We start from the raw sequence: 20,611 nt of genomic DNA on the forward strand, positions 1-20,611 counted from the left end.
GGCTAGAAGACTGTAATACTGAATGATTTTCTTTTTGTTATTTTGCTTTCAAATGTTTTGCTGGTTAACAAAAGCAAATTTGAGTTTTCAGTGTTCCATATACACAAAATAATGTCAAAATGTATTTTAATGTAACAGAATGAAGTTTAATGGACTACACTGTGATATTCACCAGTGAGAAGGACAGTTTGTACAGTTGTTAAATTGTCTCTACTCAGATGAGCTGTTTGATAATATAGTTTAAGGCAATATCTTGTAGAATACTGAAGACAATGCAGCTTTGTTGCCCATGGCCGAAATAAACAAAGACTTTGTGTTTCTTTGAAGCTTATGATAGGAACTTTTATTTTGCTTCTATTGGTTTGATAGCGGTAGACATGTTAATGAAGAAAGAAACATTAGAGAAGGATTTCCGTGAGTCTTTCTTCAGTGGGAATGACTTTTTATTTATTACAGAGATCCGTTTATGCTGGGCTTTCACATAAAAGTAAATAAATCAGACAGCGTGGACTGCACTGCAGTTTCCAAGGTGTGGTACTGGAGCAGATCCTTTGTTTCATACGTTCATTCGTTTAATCACTCAAACAAACCTGAAACCCAGCCCAGTTGTGTAGATGTTGGATCATAGCTTTGACAAAAGGTGTCTAAGAAAGCATCAGGAGGTATTAATAGTTGATTTGTTGTTTGTCTGCATTGCAAGGGAGCGTGGTAGGATGGTCCCTATCTCATGGGAAACCACTGTTACAGACTCCTGGTCAGCGGGTGGCCCATGATCCCCCAACATAAACACAGATGTTTTTTCACTTAGCAGAGAAGATCTGCATATTAGTCCAAGTTTGTGATTGGTTTGCAATTAGTTATGTGTATCATTGCAATACAGCAAAGCTCAGGTCACAGAAATGATGCATCAGAGTAATGACATAAGTTGAAATGTGCCTTTTTCTCTGCTGTTTGAGGTTTGAAACAGAGGGAGCATAATTGAGAATTCTTGCGGTAAAACATCACTTGATGTACTACTACATATTTTTGTGTGCCTTTAACGATAGTGAGCCAAGTAATTTTATTTTTTCCTGATTTCTCAGTGATGGGATACTTACGATTTTATAAAGATCATGTGTTAGCCATGGAATCCACCAAGCCAGATCCAGGTGCTTACACCACATACATTAAATGCATCCATTCTGGATGTTGAGCTTGTGTATTTAACCAACCGCTGTATTTATTTGTTCCTGAAAGTCTGTATTACAAAGCTGGCACCTTAAACCCAGACAGGCACAGGTGAGCTGTGTCTGACACCTCCACAGCTGCAAGCCAAAACAGTGAATTGCTCTTTGAAGGGAAGGAAGTTGAGTCTTTATTTTCCTCTACAAAATCTGGGAACCAGCAAAGACTACAAGTATGAGCAACAGCATGCAATGAGAAAAGCTGGCTTCTCAAGATGTCTTGATAGATTAGGAAAAAGGTTTAGGTTTACGAATACACTTTACAAGTCTTTTAGCGACTATCTAAAAATCTTTGTTGTAAGGCTGTGAATCTTTTGAATTGCAGTTGTGCGAAAGCAGGATTGCTTTTCCCATCTGTAAGGCTCTGAGGAGATGAGGGACCTGGTATGATTGAGGCAAGAGCTGGTGATAAGAGTTGACTTTCTTTACCTGCCGCCTGCCTTATATCTTTCTCTCAAGAACCAATGAATCATCCCAGTAATCATCTTTTGGTACAAAGATCACAGCAGTAACGTGGAGAGTTGATTCTCAGTCTTTTAAAGCAAGCAGCGTACGTCTGGATGAACAGCCTGGTGTTTCTAGAGAATGAAGCTCGGTTTAGCAGCTCGCTTTCCAAGCAAGCTGTTCCCACAGTGCTTTTTCTGCTTTTTTCTTTTGATGTGGAACGAAAGTCAAGGCAAAGGACTTAATCCACAGCACATAGAAGTCATGGAAGGACCATCATTCACTGTGGTGAACTTTGGATCAGATCTTTGGTCTTTTCCTTGCTGTTTCTCTGCAGGCCGTTGGCTTTAAAAATATGATGAAGAATCTTTCTGATTAGCACAAACTCTTTTTCATGCATGTGAAAAGAAAACATTAGAGGTCAGTAACATCGAAGCACTAGGAAGGGATGCTGCCTTGCCTGACCCAGGGGATGCAGGTGAAACACAGAATGCCCAGCGGTTTTTTCTTCTTGCTGAAGATCCTGGAAGTGAGCTGGGTCTGGAGGTGAAGGTATTGGCACTGACTTGATAAAATGCCAGTGCTGGGTGCTCAGAAACAAGTGGCATGCTGGATGCTGAGTTCACCAAACCTCCAAAATGTACTTGTGGTGCTCCAAGACACGTGCAAGTCTTTATATCTGCTTGGCAGATTCTCAGTTGACATTCTCATCTTGTTCACTGGGAACAAGTTAAAACAAAATTGCTCATGAGCCTTAACAAAATGTGAAAGGGAACAATCAAAATTAGTCGAAGCCACTTCCGGTGAGTGCACAGAGGTTGGACCTCATGTGGCATCCAGCTGCTCAGTCAAGCTTAAAATCAGTAATTTGCACAGTTCTGCTACTTAATATTGCTGTTGCCGCGGGCTGCACACAGACACGAACATCAGCAAACACAAAGCCGAGCATTCCCCAATGTCCTGCGTCAGCTTAGGAAGCAGCCAGTGGCCAATAGTTATTATGTCCAACTGTGCGAATAGTGCAGCAGCTAATGTATTCAATTATGGTGTTTGATGCCATTCATATATCCTGAAATGTGCATTCACGAGATATGAACATTTTGATGCATTAAAGGAGCATTTTGGTTGATCAGGGTGGGGGTGGGAAGGTACGACTTAACCTGATGAATGCAAATAGACCTTATTTGAGATACTGAAATGCATTTTATTACTTTGAAATGTAATTAATGAGGGAGGGCAAAGACAGTGTTGTGAGGAGTTTGAGGACAAAAATTGTTTCATCTTTGTTTATTTGATCACATCATAGTTCTCTGGAGCCTCTTTGGAGAAAGACTGGCACTTTCCTGAGTCTCAAAGTGCAGTTACAGACTTATTTGCACATTTGCTGCTATTTTGTAGCCCTGTGCGTTGATAATGTTCTGAAATCTCTGCTGGGATGCTGCTGTGGTTAGCATGTCTGCAGCACCATCTCCCACATTTTGCTGGTTAACCCTGTGTCTCTTTTATTTGCTATATTTTACCCCATGGAAACCTTCCAATGACGCCTCAATCGTAACTGATAATACAGTGGAAAAAAAAAGTCAGAATCCATTGCGTGTTTCAATATACTTGACATTTTAGGAGGATGCCTGGAAATTATGGTCCAAGAACCTACACATGAGGATAATCCAAACCACTGTTCTATGGGGCTTGACCGTGCATGCAAACCTGTGTGCAGAATACGTACAGAAATCAGTTTTCCATTACCCGGTGGATTTGTACCAGGCTCAAGTCAGGTGTTCCCAAAAGGTCAGTACCTGGCACACAATGTAAATCAGGCAGGTCTGAAGTCTTTTTGGAGACCACATCCAGCATATGTGAATCTAGGACTCTGCACCTTCTTGCCTGCAAGAAGCAGCTTTGTATTCCCAAGACTGCTGAAGGCACGGTCACTCTGGAGAGGTCTACTGACCCCGTGTTGCTTTGCCAAGGGCAATGCTGTTAGTTCTGGGTCTGAGACTAGCTTAATGGGGCCCTTCATTGCTGTAACAACTTTTCTTTCAAAGACCTGAGCAGGGTCATCCCAGCCCCTCCTGTCTCTACCAGCCAAGAGTGCCCTAAACTCTGACTTACACAGTCCCCTTCTCCATCTCAGCGTACCTGAGAGTGGTTCATCTGCTCGGAAGGGTTTCTGATCTGGTAGGTCAGGAAGTCTCCAGTCTGTGAAGTGATTTGAAGTCTCATCAGTCTGGAGTGGGAGATCCACGTTCAATTTCCCCTTCTTACAAAAGAGCTCTAGCTCCTGAGATGCTGTAGCACTGTAGCTGCTACTGCCATTTTCAGGGTTTGGGGAAGGGACGTTTATTACTGCTTAGGGGTGGTGGCAGTACTGCGATGCTTTCTATCCTTGAAAATGAATGGTGGAGCAAGCCCAGCAGGAATTCCAGTGAGAGGCACTCTAGTTTTTGGGCTGCTTCTGGGCCAAATATTGAGCAACCCAGCACTCTCACATCTGGGACAATTCTGGCCATAGTCCCGGGTCAGAGAAGCGTGTCTGCCCATCATGGCCCCATGCTGCTCCCTGCTCCCGCTGTCCTCCAGCTCCACATGCCTGCAGCTATCAGACGGCTTTGGGCACCTGTGGTTCTTTTCCTGGGGACATCTTCCAGGTATGGGTGATGATTTTCGTGTGCTTCGGTGGCACGTTAGAAATTCCAAGATACACAGGTTAATTGTAGAGATCACTGTGTTTATTCTGGTGCCAAGTGAGATTAGGGAATTAGAGATATGGGTTGTTTAATGATCTAACTTAACTCTGACAAGATACTGTATTTTAAAGTTAAATTTTTTGCTGATTTTGTTGGTAACAGAAGAAAATGCTGGTAGCTGTGCAGCTTGTGGAGTCTTGGAGAACGGGGTTATGAAAACAATACATTGACTTTCAACCATACGTTGTAGTTACACAGCTGTTGGATTGTTTGATGTGGGGATTTCATGGCTGTTACTGAGGAATATAGCGTGCACATTCACACGGCTTAAGAGATGTTAAGAGGTTTCATTTGGGGAATAGAGCAAAGAGACTTTTTCCTTCACTTCAGAATTTCTAGGAACTCCCTTACCTTTTTCTATGTAGTGCACGGAGTCACAGCCCTCCTCTGAACTCCTTGTATTTGGATGTATGGAAAAATGCTTAGCTCACCTATATGCACAGTTCTTGGGTGATTAGAGTTTGCTGTAGCAGATCAGGACACTGGATGATCCAGCCCAGGTAATTCTTGTACCTAACACTCAGCCTGCTTAAAACCAAACCAACAAGCAACAGCCACAAAGCTTAGTTGTTTTTGTAATTTAGTCCATGAACCTTTCCTGGCCCATAAAGTAAGTGGCTTATGGCCTAAATTTTGAGGTTCTGTACCCCTTATCTTAGCTTGCAGACAGTATTGTAGCACTCACCATAACAAAGGACAGATGAAAGTTAATGTGACTTTTCTATTAGACCTTGTTGTTCCTTTATAGGAATGAGAAACTGCTGAAATGGTCTGTATGAGCACTCGAAGCAAAGGAGGAAAATTAAAAATAGTTTATTGAGGTTATTAGCACCTAATTCTGTTTGAAATGTGCTACTCATCATGCCTATCATGAGGTTTTGCTTTTTTTCCCTCTCTGAAAATTATTTGCATAATATATATACTGATTTTGCGTATGCAAGCATTGTTTGTTCTTCCATTTTCAAACAAAAAAGTTCGGTTTGTGTTTCAAAGTTACTTGCTGTGGCAGTTTCCAACTGTCATACAATGTACGGTTCATTGTCTTGAATCAAAGCCTGTGTTCACTCTGCTCCCTGGGGAACCGGCTGCAGCTTGTAAAAGGGAATGAGAGATGCTCAGTAAAGACTAGTGCATTTTGGTGCAAATTTAATCTTGATAAAACTCACCAAAATTTATTAAATAAACTAAATAATAATAAGTTCTTAAAAACACATCAACCACTTGGATTCTTGAATACACATTTGCAACTAAATAGCAGCACCCAGACAAACGCCTTTCATGCCATACCTGATCAGCACAGCAAATGTAACAATTTTTTCATTCTCTGATTCAAAGGGCTGGTTTCCTCAGTGGAAGAAGTTTCTCACACCATGTGTGAGGGGGTGTCCACAAGTAGCCAGATTTTATGCTTCTTTTCCCACATTGAAAAAAACCCTAATTATTAATTGAATGTTAATTCTTTTCAAAGTTGTGAAAGTGCTAATTCAGCATGGCATTTGCAAGCTCCAAAGAGTTGTTTTATTCAAGGAGCTACTGAGCTAACAAAATTGAGTCTGAATTAGCATTTTCACCACTTGTAGAGATGTAAGGAGCTGACGCACCACGCTTTCTTAGCGTGCTTGGTGCCTCATACATCTATTTCCATTTGACGTTGTTACGCTTTCAGTACGCAGCAAGTGAAAAGTACATATTACCTGAAGTGTGGGATCCAGGGATATTTTCAGCTCGTAGCCTTTGCTGTTTGTAACAACGTCACACTTCATTGGCTGTAAGCATGTAAATATTTAAGGCCGGACAGGAGAGTGCTGCAAATGGGTCCTTTACTCAAATGTTCCCCAAGTGGGACCTTGTGCATGGATGGGGGGGCAGAGAGAGCAGGAGGGGACAACTTGGCAAACTTTTCAACAGAAGTCAGCACAATGACAAGAAATGGTGGATTTAAATATTTGTCTTCCAGTGCTTGCATTCAACCTGAGTACTTGCTCGTAACATTTCTAACTGGTATTTTCATTGTGGGACTTTCCATTTGGAGATAGCATATATAAACATACATACATACTTATGCACACATATATAAAGGGAGAGGGATCTTGGGATTGTGTAAGTAGCATTTTATATGCAGTACATCAAAATATATGTGTATTTGAAGGACTTAATGGCTGATTCTGAGGCACTCTTCCAAAAATAAGTATCATACCAACACTGCTTTAGAGCAATCACTTTATTGATGTAAATGATGATAGGTTCTGGATAGTTTTATGCTCATTTAAAGAGTGACAAGAAAAAATCAGATAAGTGAGTTGCAGTATTATTTTGCTCCTGTGCAGTAGATTGATGAGGGAATGCTAGTAAAAGATGCTGGTCTCACCAGGAAGATGGTGGGGAATAGTATTTTCCAGAGTGGCTGTGCCCCGTGTGGGTGTAGACCACTCCTGGGCACTGAGCCTGCCTCAAAAAAATCATCTTCCTTGGGGTTCCCATCTGAAACACTGAGACTGCCTTATCTCTGCTTTGCTGTGGTTTAGAAAATTAATTGAGTTTGTATTGCAGGCTTGAATAGTCTTGGATGCAGATAGAGATTCTTGGGATACATTGTCCCTCTCCAAGTGATAACGTTCTTCTGTCAGTTGTGTGTGCAACCTTCTGCCTCAGGTTGCTCCTGCGAGTACGGGATGGGTTTTCCTCGTCTGACAAGACCCAGCCCGGGAAGTGCAACCAAGGTGCTCGTGACAGGCTCTCCCACGTGGTTATATCTCAGAAAAGCATCCTTTTGGCATTGACCATTGCTAAGGCCTTGTTGTGGTTTAACCCCAGCCGGCAACCAAGCCCCACCCAGCTGCTCGCTCACTCCCCCCCGGTGGGATGGGGGAGAGAATCAGAAGGGTAAAAGTGAGAAAACTCTTGGGTTGAGATAAAGACAGTTTAACAGGTAAAGCAAAAGCCGCGCACGCAAGCAAAGCAAAGCAAAACAAGGAATTCCTTCACTCCTTCCCACGGGCAGGCAGGTGTTCAGCCATCTCCAGGACAGCAGGGCTCCATCACACATAACGGTGGCTTGGGAAGGCAAACGCCATCACTCCGAATGTCCCCCCCTTCCTTCTTCTTCCCCCAGCTTTATATACTGGGCATGACGCCATATGGTATGGAATAGCCCTTTGGGCAGTTGGGGTCAGCTGTCCTGGCTGTGTCCCCTCCCAGCTTCTTGTGCACCTGGCAGAGCGTGGGGAGCTGAAAAGTCCTTGACCAGTGCAGCAACAACTAAAATATCTCTGTATTATCAACACTGTTTTCAGCACAAATCCAAAACATAGCCCCATACCAGCCACTATAAAGAAAATTATCTCAGCTGAAACCAGGACAGGCCTGAAGATGTACTTTCAACCTCCTTACCTTTTAGAGCTGGCAGCGATTTCCCCACCTGAACAAGGCAGTGCAGTCGGCCGCCGCTGCTCTGCTGTTTGGTGGGTGAGGCAGCCTGCCTCCGGGCAGCCGCGGGGATGGAGGGAGCCCTCCAGGCTGCCATGGGGAAGGAGCAGGGCGTGTAAACCAGGGCAGGCTGTAGCCTCAGGCGTGCGCTTACCTCTTCTCATTTAACCAGCTGGCACAAAGCTATTTTGCATGGCCGTGTTTGTTTCCAGATAGATTGGAGATGACACCAGTGGTTGTATTAGTGATGTTAGGTTGATATCTCTATTTTCTCTTCTCTCAGTGCTCTGATAGCATGGGGGTGCGGAAGGGCTTGTAAATACCTCCAGAGACAGGTAACAAACATTGAAGATTCATGAATTATTTTGCTTACTTTTCAGTTATCAGCAGCTCAGCCTAATTTAGGTGCTGTGACTTCCTATTTTTCATTTTGGAAATGACAAGTACTTTAAAAATGTATAATCTGTGATGATATTTGATTTGAGATTTGATCCTACAAAAAATTAACCATGTGCTAAATGTGTGCATTGGAATCTTCAGTGACTTCCCGAGCATCATAGAATCACAGAATGGTTTGGGTTGGCAGGGACCTTTAAAGGTCACCTAGTCCAACCCCCTGCAATGAGCAGGGACATCTTCACCTAGATCAGGTTGCTCAGAGTCTCATCCAACCTGACCTTGAATGTTTCCAGGGATGGGGCATCTACCACCTCTCTGGGCAACCTGGGCCAGTGCCTCACCACCCTCATTGTAAAAAAATGTCTTCCTTATATCTAGTCTGAATCTCCCCTCTTTTAGTTTACAACCATTACCCCTTGTCCTATCGCTACAGGACCTATTAAAATCATATGGAGGCATAAAGTGAAGCATGAGCATGGTAAGTCTTTGCAAAGTCGAAATATGCAAAATTGGTACTTTATTATAGTAAACTTTTTTCTTTTTAAATATTTTAGCCTTAAAAAAAGGACGTTTTTGGATCACCCCTGACCCATATCACAAAGACGACAACATCCAGATTGGGCGAGAGGTGAAAATCTCCTGCCAGGTGGAAGCCATCCCTTCTGAAGAGCTTACGTTCAGCTGGTTTAAAAATGGACGTCCCTTGCGAAGCTCTGAAAGGATGGTCATCACACAGACTGACCCCGATGTTTCACCTGGCACCACAAACCTGGACATAATTGACTTGAAATTCACTGACTTTGGGACATACACATGTGTTGCGTCTCTGAAGGGAGGTGGCATATCGGATATCAGCATTGATGTCAACATCTCCAGCAGTACAGGTAAGGAGACTCTCTTTGATACCAGTTTTACTTTGATATAGCCAAACTATATCCTTGACTCACAGAAAAAGGTGTATATGCAGAGCGCTTCTCACCATGGGGATATCCAAGCAGACCCTAGATCAGGAGCTGAGTTGCTTCGATTAAAGGACGGAAACTTGGCATGTGATGCACTCCCCCAAGAACGCACTACTGTCTGATTTACCCAGACAAGCCCTCTTTTACTGTCAGAAAAGTTATTGCTTCTATAAAAGAAACTATTGCTTCTAGGATTTCAAGGCATCCAGAGTCATGAAAAAATAGCTGGTAGGAAATTACAAGGAGAAACAGGAGGGTGTTATGTTAACCAAACTGAACCCATCCAGCTACTCTAATAGAACAGCAAGTGCCAAGTACGGAAAAGGAGCTCTTTTTTCTTAAAGATTATGCATTGCATGTTGGTGAATCATGCTATTCCAAACAGGCAAAAAGTTTAAGGTACCTATTACATGTATTTCCACATCAGTGATGGAAATGTGTCTCTGATGAGCTAGAGCCTTGGCTGTTACTTTGACTGATAATAAATATCTTGTTATTCCTACTACAGAGTAGGAATATGTAACACAATAGTAGTTGCCTGCTTTTCTTTATCTCGTTGCTAAATGCTTGTTTGTAACCCATAGATTTCATAGACTTTTCCCCACAATAGTTGACTTTAATAACTGAGGTAGTCCATATTAATAAAATGAACTAGAAAACAACCTGAATGCAGAATTCTTTTCCTGCCAAAAATTAGTTACAACAACAACAAAAAAAGAGTTGTTGCTGGTTGATTTCTACAGAGAAGGATTAAAAAAAAAATAATTTTTGTTTTCAGAATACTATTTTATGTTAAAATGCAGAGGCAAATACTGTCAGTATTATATCCACTACCCATCCTATCTTTTATATGAAGCATTGCTGTGCTTTTCCTCAGATTGTGCTTGTTATTCATTGGGGTAAGGCATGCGGTGCATGCCATTTGGAAGTAAGATGATAAAGAACACACTGGAAAACATTTTTATAGCATGGAAGGAAAATGTTTAATAGACATCTTCTGACCCCTTTTTGCCAAACACATTCATGTATATGCTTTCTACTTTTTCAAAAGATTAAATGCACACTTTTTCCTCAAAGAGCATATCCACATTTCTATTCTCCAAATGTTACATCATCAGTAATACTTTTCAAATACATGTCACGCCTAAACAATCTCTCTTACAACTTAAAAGATAAATTATTGTTTAGATTTTAATACATGAACTTGCCCTCCATCTTCAGTTCAATACTGGTACCATGGATCCCACTTGAGCACCCGATTGCTTCTGATGTGAGTCTGGAAGGTTTGCCCACTGAAAGGGTTTCACGAAGAATATTATGTACAACAGGGAGATGAGACAGGATTGACCTGTCATTTGGATAGGAGCCTGGGAAGTAAAGCCATGTGATGGAGGTAGGGGCCACTTAAGCGAAACGGACATATATAAGCCCATGGGACTGGGTAGGAGGTATCTAAGGAAACTGACCAGTGTCACTTCAAGGCCACTTTATTATCTTTGAAAAGTCGTGGTGACCTAAGGAGATCCAACAAAGACTGGAAAAACTGAAATTTTAGCCCATCTTCCAAGAAGGCAAGGAGGAGATGTAGGGTGTACAGGCCAGTCATCCTCACCTCAGTCCCTGGGAAGGTCAGGGAGCATGTTCTCCAAGAAGCCATGTCAATCCATGTGAAGGACCAGGAGGTGACTGGAAACAACCAGCATGGATTATCAGAAGCGAAGTGTGCCTGACCCAACCTGGTCGCCTGCTGTGATAAGAAGACTGTCTCTGTGGGCAAGGGGAGGGAAAGGAAAGCTGTTTGCCTTGACTTTAGTAAAGCCTTCAGCACAGTCTTTTGTAGCATCTTTATAGCCACACTGGTGAAGCACAGTTTGGAGAGGTGGACTGGGCATAAGGTGTGTTTGGAAAATGAGATGCAGAGAGTTGTGTTCACTGATAGAGAGTCAAAATTTGTGTGTGTCCTGGTTTAGCCCCAGCCGGCAGCTAAGCACCACGCAGCCGCTTGCTCACTCCCCCCTGGTGGGATGGGGGAGAGAATCGGAAGAGCAAAAGTAAGAAAACTCGAGGGTTGAGATGAAGACAGTTTAATAGGTAAAACAAAAGCTGCGCACGCAAGCAAAGCAAAGCAAGGAATTCATTCACTACTTCCCATGGGCAGGCAGGTGTTCAGCCATCTCCAGGACAGCAGGGCTCTATGACGCGTAATGGTTACTTGGGAAGACAAACGCCATCACTCCAAATGTCCCCCCCTTCCTTCTGCTTCCCCAGCTTTATATACTGAGCATGACGTCATGTGGTATGGAATAGCCCTTTGGGCAGTTGGGGTCAACTATCCTGGCTGTGTCCCCTCCCAGCTTCTTGTGCACCTGGCAGAGCACGGGAAGCTGAAAAGTCCTTGACCAGTGCAGCAACAACTAAAACATCTCTGTATTATCAACACTGTTTTCAGCACAAATCCAAACCATAGCCCCATACCAGCCACTATAAAGATAATTAACTCTATCTCAGCTGAAACCAGGACAGTGTGTGTATAAGTGAGGAAGCAGTCAGCATTTACACGGTTCACCTTTGCTGTGTCCCACCCTGAAACATAATGCACACATGCACAAACCTTGAAAGACAGGAGGAAAACACTAATTTTTTCTAGTTTAGTTAGTTCTTATTTTCTTATTTGCTATTTATTTTCTATTTGTGTTATTGTTCAGGGATCCTTGAGTATTTTACTTCTTTTTGCTAAATTTTGTAAGTAGAAACCAGAAGTATTTATTTTTGCTGTTTGATAACTCTTGAAATGATTTTGTGCAATTTTGTGGACTTTTAGTTAGCTTCAGAATGACTATGCTGGAGCACTGCAAGGAGCCTGGGGAGATAGTCGTGAAGGGCTGTTCCCTTGCAGTGGTGCAGGCAGGGGCTGCCTGGCCAGGGAGCAGCTCTGCAGAGTCCCGGTAGGCAGCAAGTGGACATGAGCAGCAGCGTGCCCTGGCAGTGATGGAAGCCAATGGATACCGCGTCCAGTTTTGGACCCCCGATGCAGGAGAGGCTTCAACAAACTGGGGCGAGTCCAGTGGACACCGTGAAGGTGGTCAAGAGTGGCTGGAGGAAGGAGGCTTGTCCAGCCTGGAGAAGACACAACCCTGGGGCACCTAACAGCAGCCATCCCCTGCCTATAAGGGAGGTATCAAGAGGATGGAGCCAGGCTTTTCGCAGCCGTGTGTACTGGGAAGGTGAGAGGCAACGGGCATGACTTGAAAAGAGAAGTTCGGACTGGCTATAAGGAGCAACTTTTTCCCCATGAGGATGTCTGAGCAGGAAACAGACATTGTGGGATCTCCGTCCTGGGAGATTTTGAAAACCTGATAAAGCCCTGAGCAGCCTGGTCTGACCTCACATCTGGCCATCCTTTGAGCTGGGGCTTGGACTAGAGACCTCCTGAGCTCCCTTCCTGCCTCATTTGTCCCATGAAGACTGTAGGAATAGAAACACTAACCAACAGATTCATGGACAAGGGAGCAGCCTATCTTTTGGCCAAAAGAAGCATGTTCTTCAAGCTTATTAATGCACATCTTACTAACAGGTAAAGAACGGAGAGGATTATTATAGGGTAAGAGCTGAGTTTGGCATGATGAATGGCAGTTGCATGCAAACTTTGTTACCTGCTTGCCAGGGTGAAATGGAAAGTGACATTTGTGCAGTCATGCATTGCCCATCTGGCAGACAGTAACCACTATGTTATCTGTACTTGCTGGGGAATCATTTGGGAAATTGATGGGATTTATTGGAAACATCCATTAGATGGCCATACCTATAAGCTCGTCACAATTTCTGCAGGCAGTGATGAATTATGTCAGCTCTTAAATTTACTGTCCCGTAACACTCAAGAAAATCAGAAACGGGGAAGAAAAACTAGCGTTTGCGATCAGCCGTATTTAGCATCTTAAAGGAAATTCTGCCTATTTGTATGACTTCATTACCCGATTAAGTGGAAGCTGAAATAGTTTCAGTGTGCTTTTGAAGGTCATTACTGATTCATCAAGATTCATTACTGCTGTGGTAATTCTGAACATAAGGCCTAGGCACAAACACATTTTCCAAATGCCAGGACTTGCACGGTTGTATTAATATCATGCTGTGTGTCTGTTTGCCGGTTTGGGGGAGAATTCTCTCTTCCTGGCATGCACAAGGTTCCTCCTGGAGTCACCAAGTGAGGCAGGAGGGGCTGTGTCACCTCGTAAGGAAGAAGGGAGATGGTTAGGTCTCCTCTGTCCCTCCAGCAGATTGGAAAGGGACGTGTGGCAGTGCAAGGGACATGCCAGCCTCTTGGCATGCTCGACATTGCACTTGTTTAGCAGGAATATTTTTCCCTTGACATTTTGTACTTTCAGCAGGAAAGGCGTAGATTTATGTCCTGAGTATCTTATATAAATGGACCTGAAGTAATCCCCTAGCAGCCTCCCCCCCACCACATCTCCATGAAGCCCATTTCCACTGAATAGTGGAAATGAAGACTCAAATGTTGAATATTTGCCCTATAAAAGCCCTGTCATCCATAAAACCAACCCTGGGTAAATGTTACTGAAAGACAGGATGGCTCTTCTCTGCATGTGTGCACATGTCATAGGGAATCTGAAGGCAGAAGATGTTAACACAGCAATAAAAAACCCGCAGTAAAATAGGCTCATGGTAAGCAAAAAACAGAGGTGGATCAGGAGAGTGTGTTAGTCTTTGTAAGTGATCTTTTTCTCTGCCTTAAATGTTGTATTCAAAGCAGGAAGAATACGGCTTTGGGTGATGTATGGTCTTCTCTTTTCAGTACGGATTCTTACGCTATCTTTATCCCCCTAAAATCAGTATCAGTACAGTAAGAGATGTAACATCTGTCACTTCTGGCTTATTCTCTTTTCATCTTCCCCCTCGAGGTAGTATTGTGCACTGAAGTGAGTTGTTATTTCAGCGGGGTTATTTTACTTCATTCTCTGGCTGCGCTGCTCTGAATTGCTACTAGAAGGGCTGGATGGAGGAGATGGCTGATACTCTTGGGCTGGATGTGGTGGTCACCGTTCTTTTCCTAAGAGAGTCCTTTCTACTCTTTCACTCCTACCCAGTGTGGGCACAACTAGATGTCCTACATGGCAAATATGACAACCAAATTCTCCATCTCCGGGTGAACCTGAAGATGTGCTGAGCGTGTACCACCCCGGGTACCCTGGGGTAGGCACATCCCGGAGGGGGACATGGACTTTGGGCATGAGTACAGGGCAGGCTGGTGGCCTCTAGGTCTCCTGTTCCACCTCCGAGGCTAGTCGTGTCGACAGATAGATTCGGGTTTACATAAATGCTGTCAGAGGCAGGCAGAGAAATTCCTGAAGAACTAGTATATATGAGGCTGTGTATCCTCCCTGCAGTATAATAAGAGGGCTTCCCTGTTAAGCTAATCAGCTATCTATTAAATAATGAATTAATTAAACTTCCAGGCTGATGTGTTAGGACATGTGGCCTTGATCTGTTTGTATGTGTCCTCTGGTCATCTTGTTCCTCCTTTGATGATACATAAAAGAGACCTTCATTTTATTTCGAAATGTTTATTAAAATCACAGTGCTACCTCTTTGCATAATGAAAAAAAATTTTTTTTTGAGATAATTAGTGGTCCAATTAAGATATTTGTAAACCTTAAGCACTATCCAGAGTGATAGTTCACAGGCAACCCTGAGACCTACCGGAAAACAGACAGACATTTCATTATTGCAGTAAATTGATTATTTTTGTGAGCCATTATCTTTGGAGTTTATCTTTGAAAGGAATAGGTGAACAGAAGGGACAGATAAATGCCAGATTTTGTTAAAAAGCTTTTTCTTTTATAGTTCTATTTTAGTACTTAATGTGCAGAGATTTTTCTTTTTAATTCTACCCCTGGGAGCCGCCGTCCCTTCCCGTCACGCAGCTTGCAGCGCGGCTGGCCGAGCTCCTTGGCTGCTCCTGCAGGGAGGGGGGTGAGGAGAGGCGATCTCCTGCTCTGCGGCCCCTTCCCTCCCCAGCACCTCGTTCCCCACGGGAAACCTGATTTCTCGGGGATGTGTTCGTCCACAGCGGATTGGCTTCAGCTTGGTTTCTAGGAGCAGACACCCTCTTTAGCGGCCGCGTATCGCGGAGTCTCTTTATTCTTCTCCGGAGGGCTGTGGAGTCAGCTCATCATCTCACATTGCATATGGTTCATGGAACTCCTCAGCATGACTCCTGCGAGATCACTGAAAGCTAATTTGGCTAATTTGCTGCTGGCTGTGTATGTTCTGGGTTTAAAATGTGCCTCTTCAGAGTCTGACTGCAGAGCAAGGTGGTGTTTTAAGATATTAAAAGTATGTTGAGGTATAAGAACTGATTCTGGAATTATTTTACTGCCTAAGCAGATCTCTTATACAAGCCCCCACCATGAAATCTGTGGCTGATGTTCATGTCTTCACTTGCAATTAGAAATGGCTTGTGCCCAAGAAAACATGGGCTGCAGTGCTTTCTCTTCTTGGTGTATGGTCAGGACAGCACACAGGCAACCGGAGCAATGAGAACAGAAAGCGACCGTGAAATCAAGACATGATTTCCTTACAGGTCGCTCGATTTACCTTCCACATGAGTAACGATAGATCCTCTTTCATGGTGATGAAAGGCCATGGAAAGGTTAAAGTAAATTCTCTTGACTTCAGCTGCTTTTCCAATTGTTTGGCGGGATCAGCAGTCTCCCCCCGGGCTCTTTTCTCACCTCTGGAGATGCTTTCAGCATATGCTCCCTGGTATTCCCCAACACTTCTTCTAAAAGAAATGCACATTAAGGGCATGCTGAGCAGTTTTAGTCTCTGTTTACAGAAATGTCTAGAGAACCTGAATAATTATCGCTTGCTGCCCTTCAAAGGCTAAATGATCTTGCTCAAATACATTTTGTGTACCAGCTCAGCTCCCTATACCAAAGCTCAGTCTGCCCCGTCTTAAAATAACCCTCCATCACATAAGGAGTATGAATCATGATCAGGGACCGAAATGCATGTCTCTGGCAGAGGATGATTAATACTAGAGATTCAGACCTTCAAATTCATAAATATTAGAGAAGGAGGATACGCAAATAATTTCACCTCTATCTCCTAGCCAGTACAGTGCAGATTCTTCAATATTCCTTATCCAGCCTGGTTTTAAATTACTTGAACAATGTGACTTCCAACACTTCCTTTGGGAGATTATCTCTGAGTAATCTCCAGTATGGATTATTTCTTGATATGCAGCTCAAACACTCCTTTGCTCTGCTTTATCCTATAATTACTAGTTATTACTATTAGTCCGTTTTAAGCAACCTGGTCACACCAGCCCACAACTCCTCCCAGCCCACAGCCTCCCCGTCACTGCTAAGATCGGCAGCGGTTGCTTCAGGGCTACAGCTTTCCTTTCTGCCTGTTTAAGGCACCTGAGGAAATACAGAAGTGACAGTAGCCCCTGCTTCGCCTGTGCCATCTGTAATTCCCAGTAAAGAGCTCAGGGGTTGTGCTGTCCCCTCCCAAGCCTACCATGGGGTCACCGCTTCTGGGGCCTCCTTGTCCTTCTCATGCTGGCCGTCTTCTGCCCCTTTGAATGATTTCTGTGTAAGCAGATTCTTGCCTCTGCCATTGCCTCTTTGGCAATTAATTAAGCTGTCTGGAGGTTCAAAATAGGGACAGTAACTTGACCCGTCAGGATTTCAAAGATCTAGAGTAGACTAGAACTAGATTGTGCCTACCCAGAATACGCAGTGAATAAACTTATTAGGCTCACGCATTTTGGCTTTTTCTTTGAAATAGCTGCTTTGGTCCTGTCCCCATTCTCCTATAGACACAGTGACTGTGCTGGATCAAGGATCCTATGGAATTACAGTAGAACTACCACAGGAGATCAGACAGAAGCTTCTAGTCTGGTTTCCTATCTCCAGTAACAGACGGACACATCTGCCTAGGGAGCAGTTTAACAAAAAATAAAAGAAGACAAGAATACAGCGGTACCTTCTGCCATCTGAACTTCTGGTGAGTCAGTGACTTTCAGAGGCAAAGGTTGTATTAGACCATTTTATTTAAGAGCCAGGAGTGGACGTATATCAACAGTAGCCCTCTTATGTCTGTGCCTCTGCCAACTGCAAAGGATAACAGTATGTGTTTTTAAAGTAGGTGCTACTTCAGCGTTACTAATGCTTTTGTTTTTCAAGTGATAACCCTCTACTTTAGGAAATGAATTTAGCTGCTACGAGTATTAACTTGTTTTTTAAGCCACTTGCTGCATGAATAAAGTAACGTTTGTTGTTTCAAATATAGGGTTTAGCTAATGTATTACTCTGCACAAGCAGGAACAGAATTGACCTTTATTTGCAGCAGGCTCTGTAGCTGGTGCTGCAGGAGACACGCTGATGCCTCAGCGAGGAGGGCTGAGCCCCTCCGAGACTCTGCTTGTGCCACAGCAGCACCTGCCGGGAGAGGGAGGCTGGCACAGCTGGCAATGCCCCGACACAGCTGGAAACACCCTGGCACAGCTGGAAACACCCTGCTCACCTGCTTGGCACTTCTGCTTGCTTGGCTGGCACCCCCCTCTGCTCGCCCCACTCGCCCCACCTTTGCTAGCACACCCTTGTTAGTGCACGTTTGCTCGCGCACCCTTGCACCTTTGCTCTTGCACCTTTGCTCATGCACTTTAGCTTGTGCACCCTTGTTCACAGGCCTTTGCTCATTCATCATTGCTTGTGCACCCTTGTTCACGCACCTTTGCTCATTCATCTTTGCTTGTGCACCCTTGTTCACGCACCTTTGCTCATTCATCTTTGCTTGCGCACCCTTGCTCAGGCATCCTTGTTTCTAGTAACAAGCGATAGGACAAGAGGAAACAGCCTCAAGTTGTGCCAAGGGAGGTTTAGATTGGATATTAGGAAATTTTACTTCACTGAAAGGGTTATCAAGCATTGGAACAGGCTGCCCAGGGAAGGGGTTGAGTCCCCATCCCTGGAAGTATTTAAAAGCCGTGTAGATGTGGCGCTTAGGGACATGGTTTAGTGGTGGACTTGGCAGTGCTGGGTTAATGGTTGGACCTGATGATCTTAAGGGTCTTTTTCAACCTAAATGATTCTATGATTCCACATTTCTACACCCTTGCCCGAGCAGACTTGCCAGGCCCTCCTCCACAGCAGGCTCAGCTGCCTGGTCCTGGGGCCTCCCTACATCTTGGGTCGTAGCAAGGGAAGAAAAACTTTGAATCATTATTTTCTCCTCAATTCTCTAGCTCTCCCCCCACCATCTTCCTGATTTCTCTGTGGGCATTGCATTGATTTAAGTTTCTTTTGTGGCTTTTTTTAGCTTTATTGCTTATGAAAACAAGTCATGTATGATCAGGCTGCCAGTGCCTGTCAGTTGGTATGTCGCAGTCCCCCACACCCCCTGATATTTTTTGGCCCCGTGGCTAATTTAAGCCAAATTTGACAGCAGAATAGACATCTCAGAGATAATTAAGTACCTGCGAGTTTGTGAAAATAAATAGATGGGTATAAAAAAGGGAAACCCTACCAAAATCCCTCCCTGAGCAAAGATTCAGTGCTGTCCTTCTTTCTAAGTAGACAGTAGAGAATCAGCATCCGAATTAAAGGGGACTTGTAGCCATAACCACTGTGGTGGGGGCAGAGAAATACTTTGTGAGAGTTCACTGTCTTGGGTACTGTCAGTCAAATGTGATACATGAAAGCTGCAGCCAGGCTTCTTATTTACGGCATTGCCCACGAAATGATTTGTTTTAATAGATGGCCTTGTCCCTCCTCTCTCCTTCTCTGTTTCCAGTAACAAGAAAATTAATAAATATGGTAAACCATAATAATGTATTGGCTGGCTTACAATGTGCCAGATGCTGGTCATGTTGCAAAATGCCACAGGAGAAGATGATTCAGGGTATTTTAAGGTATCTTTCCATCTGGGGTACTGATACAGCCTATCTTATCAGCCTGCCTGCAGACCTCATAGTCTGTGGTCCTTATCTTGGCAGTGTGCAGTTTTTGCAGTACTGTTATCTCTGTTTTTCAGGAAGTAAACCGAGTTAAAGAGAGGGTAAATCACTTGCTCACAGTTGCACAGGACCTTTTTGGCATGCATCTTTTTTTTTCTTTCCCTTTTTTTCCCCATGAAGATGGATGTCCTGTGCCATTCACTCTCTTTCCTCTCAAATGCCTCCAGAAGTTCCAGGCGACCGTGAGAAGCAGGGTGTATTCTTTCCTGGTTTCTTCCTTATATGATTCGTAGTTGGCGCTGAGTGTACGAGTTTCTGGTTTTCCCCTACCTCTTGGTCTGAGATGCTGTTTCTTGCAGCCGGCAGGCTCCCAGAGCTGGAGCGCAGGGCTGCTGCCTTCCTGCATCCCCACAATGGGGCTGCATGGGAAGCAAATCTTCATGAGCCCCCAGTTGCGCTCGTACATCTGTGCCCCCCTTCCTCTCTAGGTCCACCTCACGGACACACTAAATTTGTCTGTTTACTCCTCCAATGGCAAGCTTAGTGAAGGAGTTTCTTAAACCACAAGAACGTTGTGGATATCTGGGGAACAGCTCCTCAATTTATTTGTATCCCATCCCTGTTTCAAGTCCAGGGTTGGGTCAGCCTCCACACATGAAGCTGGCTTTGCTGCCTCCTCTCTCGTTTTTTGTCTCCCGTCATGCGTTGCCTTCACAGGCAGCATTTCCACAGGACCGCTCGCTGTGCCGAAGGCAAGTCTTGCTCCTGGCTCAGTGCTTGAGATGAGAAGTTACAGCCCTTGCCCCAGCCAGAAAGTGGGTGATTTCTGAGGTTTAAGACAGGGTGTGATTTTATAGTCCAGACCTGTTGCTCTGATGGCAGTCTGGAGAGGACGGCGTCTGGAACAGGCTGCCAGCACAACACGTCCAGAAATAGGTCTACATGGACAACCACCAAAGGGAAAACTCATGTCCTGGACCCATCTGGACCATGGATTTCCAAGCAGAACTGTAGATAGTGCTGTAGGCTGGTATATAGCAGATAGCAGACCTTTTCCCTCTTGACAGCAGGTATTTTGTTTGAGGGCAGTGACCCCATGGTCTTGGCCTCACGGTCCTCATGGTCAGTGCATCCCTGAGACGGGAGAAGGTTGTGCTTGCCCAGGGCAGCTGGAGGGGCAGGGAGCGAGAGGAGAGCTACGGGGGAGCCTGCAGCATCCATACCAACTGGGACATGCTTTGATCAAAGCACATTCACAGCAGGGAGCAGATCCACTTCCCAGGGAGGGAAGGGACAAAATAAATGCTTTTTTACTGATCTGGACAGAGCTGTGTATTATTTGAACTATGCTGAGAAGCCACAAGCCAGGTGAGCTGGAAAAAATGTTCAGAAGGAGGCTCCTTCCTGCAGGCAGGCAGTGCACAGTGT

The 20,611-nt window shown here is 44.2% G+C and overlaps 1 protein-coding gene across 1 annotated transcript in view; it reads left to right on the forward strand.

Annotated features, from left to right (window-relative positions):
• The window catches only part of MDGA2 (MAM domain containing glycosylphosphatidylinositol anchor 2), a 389,857-nt gene that overhangs the window by 237,896 nt on the left and 131,350 nt on the right, over positions 1-20,611 (forward strand). Inside the window, exon 8 of the mRNA XM_072865499.1 lies at positions 8,794-9,123. Within this exon, the coding sequence (XP_072721600.1) occupies positions 8,794-9,123 (330 nt within the window). The remainder of the gene's footprint in view (positions 1-8,793; positions 9,124-20,611) is intronic.

Source organism: Ciconia boyciana, chromosome 6 (assembly GCF_034638445.1).
Source record: "Ciconia boyciana chromosome 6, ASM3463844v1, whole genome shotgun sequence".
Taxonomy (NCBI): Eukaryota; Metazoa; Chordata; class Aves; order Ciconiiformes; family Ciconiidae; genus Ciconia; species Ciconia boyciana.